Source organism: Beauveria bassiana (assembly GCF_000280675.1).
Source record: "Beauveria bassiana ARSEF 2860 unplaced genomic scaffold BBA_S00042, whole genome shotgun sequence".
NCBI lineage: Eukaryota > Fungi > Ascomycota > Sordariomycetes > Hypocreales > Cordycipitaceae > Beauveria > Beauveria bassiana.
Genome location: NW_007930877.1, coordinates 26,917 through 36,162, shown reverse-complemented (window position 1 = coordinate 36,162; position 9,246 = coordinate 26,917). Strand labels below are relative to the sequence as shown.

General features: G+C 52.8%; 1 protein-coding gene across 1 annotated transcript; it reads right to left on the bottom strand.

The window, feature by feature from the left end:
* Positions 1–5,764: 5,764 nt before the first annotated feature.
* On the bottom strand, positions 5,765–8,223 carry BBA_08906 (NRD1 protein; the record flags this gene model as incomplete). Its single annotated transcript, XM_008604003.1, has 6 exons — positions 5,765–6,208; positions 6,262–6,430; positions 6,485–7,457; positions 7,549–7,651; positions 7,798–8,043; positions 8,104–8,223. 6 exons carry the CDS (start codon positions 8,221–8,223, stop codon positions 5,765–5,767), a joined length of 2,055 nt encoding a protein of 684 aa, XP_008602225.1.
* Between the last annotated feature and the right edge of the window lie 1,023 nt (positions 8,224–9,246).

Sequence of the window (9,246 nt, the reverse complement as noted above, 5' to 3'; positions counted from 1 at the left end):
GTCCAAACAGCCCAGGCCCCCGAGTACCAATTCCATTGAGCCCTGGGGCGTCTCACCTTGTCCGCGGAGACAGCGGAGACAGCACTAGCGGCCTGCTGTTGGATGGCGAGCTTTTGCTGGGCGCTGTAAAATCTGCTGGCTGCAGCGACAACAGCGTTAGGAAAATATTTCAGTAGTTGGTTGTCATGCTGCCCTGGCCTAAACCAGTATCGCCCCATCAGCTCGCCTCGTCTGGCTCGCCGATTCGCTCCCACGGCCATGCAATGGAGCTTTTCCGTCTCTGCCGCCAGATCCGTAGGTTGAGTTTTCCCAAAACGCGAAGAGCGAAGCACAAATGTGGACGTTTGCAATCAGCCTTCTTCTCTTCGTCTCATGCCCGCCCTTTCCGCTCATTCCGATGTTGGGTCAATTGGAGTCAACTCGCCATGGCTTATTATTAGGTAGGTGAAGGGTATCGTCTTCTCTCCAATTAACGCCTCGCCAAGCCATTTTACATTGCTCTCCGCGTTGGTAGTCCTTCTCTTGCAAGGGCACGCCGCTTTCGTCGAGCCCACGTCCGCCTCTACGTCATGAGGGATGATGCATCCTTGTCAACTTGTGAACCCCAGGGGCCAGCGGCTCGGGCATGAGACACACTAGTTAATACGCTGGACCGGCACCCGTGGCTAGAAAGACTATTTAGTTGGCCCGCAAGGTGCTTTGCCGTGGGCAGAAGCCGTTCGCTTGTCCATGGTCGGCGCTCGTGTCGTCGGCGTGCCCGCCCTCGACCGTCCATGGCCGGCTCCAATAACTGGCAATCGACTACAGACCGGGTCGCCGCCTCTCAGGTGGCTCTCGGTGACGGAACCAGTGCTAGAGATTAGCCAGAATGAAGGCGGCGACTCGAGGCACTGCTCATATCTCTCGACCCGCCCGAAGCTGTTGGGAATCGGACATTTCGCCGCTCGCCCAATTCTTGTTCTCCGGACCCCATTGAGTTTTTTTCTTCTCTTGTTCTTTTTTGGCGCCTTCTTGCCCAGCTGGCTTCTTTGCGACTGAATCGCATTTTACGGAGCCCTTTTACACATTTTCGTATCCACCGTGCCACCGCCCACACCCACACTGGAGCCTTCGTGCTTGCCCAATCCGAGAACCGCCGTTGACCGTCTTTATGATGTCGCATCACAGCTTGCCCAGTCTCCGTGTACGTAAGAAAACGCCGCTTCCGTGGTCAGGGCTTCCAGAACCCTTGGCTTGGCTTCTCCCGGCGTCGTCCCGGCCGAGGACGAGGCATTTTCTGGCCACCGCAGACTTGGCTGCGCTCCTACTGGTCTCGCATTGGCTAGGGGAAGCTCAGTTTCTCGATGCATCCAGGGTTTCTGTGCGTTCCTTGGCCCTTTTTTCCCCATAATCGCCGGCGGCAATTGACCCTCGATGCGACGAGAGAACAATTCCCCATGGTTGCTGCGCTGGTTCTGACCTGGCAACTGGCTACAGACCGCCTGTGCGTTATGGGGGTGGGCATCAGGTGCCGCGGCGATCGCTCAGTGTCGAGTCGCAGATTGGATAATTCCGGGGAGAAACTGTTACATCCAAGACGAGTTTCGGGTGGCGCTCTGCGGTCTTGTTCGACTCATGAATGGCATTTGGCTTTGCTGTTCAGTGTCTATTTGACGCTGGTGAGGGAATTAAGCACGCGCCCAAATAAATCTGTGACCGTCTATCAAAAGTCTAGATTTGCCAGCTGCCACCTGCCAGTTGCCAGTTGCCAGTTGCCAGTTGCCACCTGTTCAAGAGGCAGAACATCTGCAAACGCGCGTCCCTTCTACATCACAGCAGCACCCCAATTGACCATCTAATCATCCAAGTCAATCATCTCGTAACTTATTTCCCGTATCTTGCGTCAGCATCTCCTTACTCCTACGCCCATAACCAATGGACCACCCGTTGTTCAGACCAGTAATGCTTACTACATCCATGGCGCTACCGTGAGATATCCGTCTGCCGCCAATGCGACCTGACCTTATATTCTGACAGCAGCTAGGGATAAAGGGTGTTAGATCGGCGTACAAAGTCAGAAATGGGTTTCATCAGCCTTTGCTTTGTCTATTCCTGCATCTCATCCACACCGTCCTCGGCTTCGAACCCTTATTCAGGCTGCAGGTAAACCGTCCGGCTTTTCTCGACAAAGCACAGAGTAGCCTGTCATTTATTCAGTGCCATGCATCGCGTGCATGGCGCTCCCCGGCCACCGCCGTCAGCAACTGGAGCCAACCTCTGGGGCCTTGACCCCAGGCTCCCCCATCCTAACCCTGGTCGGTGCAAATTAGTTGATATTACGGAGCACTTGCCAACAGTATTACTTTGGTGTAATCATAACAATAGCCTGCGATGTTTCTGAAAGACATTTACCGCCGGTCGGTACTTGCGCTCCCGACCCTGGCTACTGTACATGCTACAGAGCTGGCACTGACTAGGGTGAAACCCACACGGACCGAGTTTTTTCTACGGGAAGCTGCAATTGAGCCTCGATTATCATTCGCCAGGATCATACAGACCCCAGCACGTCCAGCTGTGCCCGATCAAGTTCGATTCAGTCTACTGGTCACTGGGCAGCATCTTTCACGAGACCAGTCACACGAGACCTCTATCCGTTTGTTGACTGAACGCCCGGTCTCGAAGAGGTCGACGAAATACGCCACATACTCCGTACTGTAATTAAAGTATGTGGGCATTGTGGAACGGCCTCACGTACGGATACAGCTTCTGAAGCTGGAGACGAGCTACCACTTAGTTGCAGCGAAAAGACAGCAATAGCGCTTGTTTGCCTTTTTGTTTGCCTGGACAAGTCTCTAGGCGGCTCTGCGTTATTAGAGCTCTGAATTGACCAGCTGGCTGCTGAAAGAAAAGAAAGGACGGTCCATCGCAAGCAAAACCGCGTCAGAATGCGACGAGAGTCAGCAAAGCAAGGGCAACTTTGGCCAAATATGGAGACTTTGTCACCCACAGACTACAGTCATGAGGCTGCCCTCTGAGTAGGCTCTGACCGTTGACAGAAGTTGGGGTCCGCTTTTACGATGCCGTCGCTACCGACATTGGCGCGAGCCCGACTCATCTTCGGAATAGCCAGAGAGGTTTGCATCGCGAAAGAGCAGCAGTGGGCAAATACGTCATTGCCTCGTGGTTCGGCCAGTCTGGCAAGGCTGCGTGCCTGTCCGTGGGGTTGTGTGACACAGAGTTTCCGTTTGTGACAAAGGCCGCGGGCTTTCACGTCTGGTCTCGTTCGTCCATTGTTGCTACTGTCTCGGGCTCATCTCCGAGCCGCAACTTGTTCTGGCGCTTACGGAATGCAGGTTGTCCTCGCAGGATACATCATATACGGCATCAGAGATGCACGCTGTCAGGAACCAAGCAGCTACTGTTGCTACGAAAGCAGACAAGCAAGGCACTTTGATGTTATTGTTGTTTTTTTCTTGGCCGGAACGTTGCAGTACCCACTGGAGCTTTGTGCCTGCCGGCCGCCTTTCCGCTTCCGATCAGGGAAATGAGCGCCTTTTCTTTCTTGCTTTCCTATTCGGCCCTTGCGATGGACTCTGTGCTCCACGAATGGACCACGATAGCGCAAATTAGGCATAGCAGAGTCCCTTTTTGACACGTCCCATGGGCTTCTCTCTTTCCACGGTGTTTGCCGGTTGATTTTATGAGAGGGTCTTTTGCTTTTCGTTTGCGCGGTTTGTGAAATGGCAATAGTTAGGGTCAAGCAACAACTGTGGACACTGGCCGCCAAATGCTGCAGGGCACAGGCTCACCATTCCAAGTACCCAGGGTTTCGAAACACGGGGAGCACATGCACGAGGGCATTCTATATACACTACGATGGCGGTTTTGTTTATGCGCTTGGACCACAACCCCGATCGCAATTGTCCTCGAAAACTTGCATGCGGCTACTTTCAGCCGAAACGTGCCCATGCAACGGCCATTAATACAACTCCCTGGCAACTGTAACAGGAGTCATGCAAACCTGTCGCATTGACAAATCGTCTTTTACTTAAACCTGTTCTCCACGTTCATGCCAGCACTCATGCTGCCACGGACAGTAGGGCTAGGGAGATCAAACAATTGGCGATTGGGACAGGGTCGTGCATCGCAAGAAAAAGTGGCGAGCGAAACAAAGTTGATGCGCCAATGAGAAAGCTGGATAAAACCTGAGCTTGCTGGGAATGCGCCGCTTTTTGCCTCAGAGCGTGCATCGCGCATCGCACTTGGTCCTCTCCCAAATCGCCCGGCTTCTGCGGCCTCTAGCGACATTCGCCCTGCTTGTTCGCAAAGGGTGAGAGAGGTTTCATGTCAGTTCAATGTCGCTTTCGTCGGTTCAAGGTACCTTTGACAATGTCAATCAGGCTTCTCGGTATTCGCGAGCAGGATCAAATGTGGCTTGCGCGATGGCGCCGGGAGTCTTTTTTGCTCTCGACGGCTTGCATGGGCTTGACGTCACTACCAATGCACATGTGCGCTGTACGTAGCACACACCAGCGACAGTAGGTGGGCGCAAGATGAAGTGATGACGCCGTGAAGCACATCATGGCTTTTTACATTTTATATTAGCCCTCGCCGCCCTCGCACGATGAGGAATCAGGCTTTATTTAGCAGATGGACACTTGGAGGATGCTACATGGAGCGCGCGAGTGCCGATTTGCCACTGTCCGTGGTCTTGCATATGCATATGCATCGTTCTTAGTCAGACCAAAGAGTGAAAGGAGGATGGTCGGCTGCTGGCATTACCGAGGCGTCATTCGTGGGCGACGAATGCTGCGGCTTAATTTATTTCCATTGCCACATGATCTTCTCGCACGCCTAACCGGTCGCGAACTGAGTCCGGGTTTGCGATGTAAGTAGAGTATCAAGGTGCAATTCGTGAGGGCGTACTGTGTTCCCTTGCGCCAACAGTCACTACGCGGCATCGCAAAACTTGCTACCAGTCTGCGCGCAAATTACGCACCTTTTACACGACTTAAACATGGACAATTGCGAGATAATCATCGACACAATATTAAGCACAAAAAGCCCACGACGGCGGGTAGATAAACACGCAGCACATATGTGCAAGTGGTCTAGGGTAAGTTCACATTGCGACGCGTCCATCTCGCGGCTCATTTCCGGCCGCGGGGGTGTCTCACCTGCTGCATACATTTACACCAAGCCAGCGCATTCCATCCATCTCTTGGCAAAGAGACATAATGACATATTGATCCATGTGTTGGCGAAAAGGCAGATGATGCAATACTCGGCAGCATCGCGCGCCTGACTACTCACTTCGTTCTATGACAGGTACCGCCACCGATTATATTACACATAACTTTCTATAAAGCCATACCCAACGGCACAAAAAATCGTACTTCTAAAATGAAAAATTGATGCATTGTACCTTGTACATTAAAACCAAAATTAGGAATAATCACAGAAAAGTCCCTATACCCAAAAAAAAAAAGATGAATGAAGACGCAAAAGTGAAAAAGGGCGGCTTCCTATCACCATCCCAAAGTAGAGCGTAAAATCCGTTTTTTCCAGACGCCGCATGCTGGTCCATGCCCAGAGTTAAAATACACGCTGATTTGCGTTAATTCCCATCCTCCTCGTGAAATTCACCCACACTTTTTCTTCTTGTTTCCAATTTTAGCCTGGGGTATCTTATCTGATACAACAAACGCTCTCTTCCTTACATCGCAAGGCCTCCAACCACTCGGCGTCACCACACTCAGCAGCCACCGCATTTGGCCACCAAGACTTATTGCGGGAACTGAAAGCCCTGAGGAAAGTTAGGCATGCCGTTGGGCAACGTGCCAACTCCGAATGGAAACCCGGGCATCTGACCACCCTGAGCCTGGTTGTTGGGTCCAGAACCGCGGTCGTTCCCGCTACGCTGGTGACCGCCGGTGTCGTCATGGCGCCAATCGTCGTCGCGCTGGCGCGTGGACTTGGGACCGTTCTGGCCGCCCTTGTCGGTCTGCATGCGTCGGCTGATGGCCTTAGACGAAACACCGGCACCAATCTCGATATCCGGTTCCTCGACGGAAAGACCGGGTTCAATGGGTTGCCCGCCACTGCCACCGTACGGTGCAGTTAGCATCCACTTGCGATCGGCTTCCGTCAGTTTGGAGATCGGGATGATGCTGACTCCAGTAGCGTAGTCGCTGCAATCCCTGGGGCCGAAACCAACTCCCCATCGTGTCTGTTGGAAGTTAGTGAGTAGTCTATGGGAGTGAAATAGGTACTTCGACTTACGCGAAGAGGAATGTCCAGGTGTCTGTTGTCCTCCATACTAGACTTGGCAAGCTCAGCATCCTTCCGGGTCAGCATCTTAACAAAGGCGTGTCTCTTGTCCTTGTTGACTATACAAGTCTGCACGGTGCCATAGCGGCCAAAGATAGCACGCAGTTCGGCTTCAGGACAGCTGTGATGTGAATTAGTAGACGTAGTGTATTTAAAGGTCAATGGTATTACTTACGTCACACCTCCAACGAAAAGCGTGCGACTGAGGACGCGGATAGAGTTGGGAGGAAGGGTAGAATCATACTCGACCCATCTGTCGACGTGCGGTAGGTTGCCTGGTGACGGAGATCGACCACGACGACCAGGAGGGCTGCGCTGGCGGAAATCAGCTCCCCTGCGCCCGTTGCGATCTCTGTTGTCATCGTGACGGCCACGGGCAGGGCTGTTGCGGCCGCCAAAGTCACGTCCACCACGCGGAGAGCCGCGCTGACCCCATCGATCGGGAGACCTGGAGCGGGATCGACCACCGCGAAACCCCTGGGGAGATCTGCCAACGTCGCCATATCCGCGATCGCGAGGCTCATCACGCGAAGGGCCGTTGGAGGGCGCTCCCCAAGCCGGCTGGGCAGGAAAGGACCCTTGGACAGCGGGAGCGGGTGCAGGCTGAGCAGCCACACCTCCGCCAGTCATACTCTGGATCAAAGCAGGAATTTTATCAAATGGCACACCCTGATCAGCCAGAAGCTTGATGAGCATGATCTGTTGCTGAGTGTTGGGGTCCATGCCGCCAACGGCTGCAGCAGGAGCATTAGGCATCTGGGGAGCGGCATTCAAAGACATTGCTTGAGCCGGTGCACTTTGTCCTAGCATCTGAGCCAGATTAAAGGGCGCAGGGGACGCATTTACTGGCTGTGAGGCAGCAGGATATGACGAGGGCGCGTGTGACGAGGACACGGGCTGCGGCAAGGCAGAAGCCGGCATGCTATACGATGCAGCTGGAGTGGGCAGAGCGCCATTACTAGGAGCAGCCGAGCCAGCGGCGCCGTTAGGTGTGGTGTTTTGACGGGCAATTTTGGCTAGAGCCTCTAGGATGGACGAGCCGTTGGCAGCGGCAGGAGCAGGAGCCGAGGCAGCACTAGATGCTGGTCGACCTTGCAGCGATGCCATCACGTTCGGTGGAGGGCTACCAGGAGGGGTTGTTGAGGTTTCTGTTGAGAAATGATATGTTAGAAGCTGGACAGCAAACGAGTTGCTTCGTAAAGTACTAGCAAAGCGCGCCGCGAGGGTGATTTGACATACTGGCTTGGGCAGGCGAGCTAAGGCCTTGTCTGAAGGATGCGAGCATAGATGGAGGGAAAGTCTGTCCCTTTTCCCAGATATCGAGCAGCTTCTTTATTTTTTCCTACACAGCGAAACAATGGTGAGTTTCTTTATTGCAAAACAGTCATGATTGACGAGTGGTGTCTTATTGAGATGGGTTCACGTTGCAGGGCGCAGTAGCAGATGCAACAACCAAGACATCAGACGACTATCAAGTGATGTGCGTACCTTTTGATCTTCCGGGGCGGATTGACTAATATCATTCATCAATACGGGCATCAGCTCGGTTACTCGGTGCACTCCAGCAGCATATGTGCCATCGGGGGCAGAACTGTTTATGGGTTGGCCTTGTGCCTTGGCTTGCTCGAGCCATTTTCGGGTTACTGAGTCTACGACGTAGAGAACGCCAAGCTTATGGGTTCCCGGAGTCTTTTTGAAATGGGTGTAAATTTTTTGAATGAGGACGGATTCAGACTGTTATGGTGAAGGATTAGAATTGGACGGGCAGCGGGAGGCGTTGTCGGCGATTCTTACCTGAATATTGGTAACGCAAAGCGAAGTCAAACTGGTGATGCGAGAACCAGAGACGCCAGGCGGCTTAAGGTTTAGCATAGCCTGAAGGCCAGTCTCGAGATCTGTTACTGCTGAAGCCATGATGATATTTGGCGTCCGTCACTTTCCTCCAAGAAATGAACTGATTATGAGGAGCAGCAGTGCGCGCTTATGCGGCAAGTGTAGCAAGAAGCAACTCGGTGAAGCGAGAGCAACTTGCAAACGATGCCAGAGTCGTCCGAAGAGTTCTAGAGGTTGTGGCCCGAAGAAACAAACAGTGAATGTCCTACAAAGAGGCGCGAATACTGGCACGACAAAGGCGAGGTCTGTCTGTCTTCAAGTACGATACGAGGAGAAGAGTAAGGCCCGGCAGTACGTGATGGTCGATTTGCAACACGATTTCTGATATCGCAGGTGGTGAATGCGAAGAGCAGGAGTCCTTATTACTAGGGCAGTGCTCAGGCAAATGCGAAGCAGTCACTGACGTGGCAGGTTATTATCGCCTTCAAAAAGGAAATTACCGACGGAAATATGAATTAACACGAGCCGCAGGTGAATACGAAGAGGCAGACTGGCAATAGAGCGCGGCTGCTACTTGAGAAACGCGAAAATGTGATGTACGAACAGAGTTGTCGATGAAGAGGCCCGACGGACGGTGCTGTGGCGAGAAGGATGGAGGAGGAAGAATCTGCAGCAAACAGTGGGAAGGGGGGCAGGGCAGGTCAAATAAGAGGCTTGACCGGCACTTGTTTATTGGGAGTCACGAGCTGCTTATGTAATGCAACCATGTTTCACAGTGAGTAATCAGCACGGTAGCACTGTAGCAGCCCGGCAGGCCGCAGAAGAAAATTGCAGGGCGGTCTGTCTATTTAATAATAAAAGTCCAACATAAAATGACCATTCATTATTGGCATTGGGTCACAGTAATCAAGTTGAAGTAATCTGTACGTGAGGTCGGACGGTTTTTCTTTTCGTCGTTACTGTATCTTGGGAGAGGGAGATTTCGTGCCAACGCAGGATATCGCCCGACTTGTACGCACAGGCTACCTTTTCCTTAGGAGGATGCATGTAACTAAGCAGAAGACGAGGTGCAAAGATGCGAGCTCATCTCGTAATTTAGGCAAT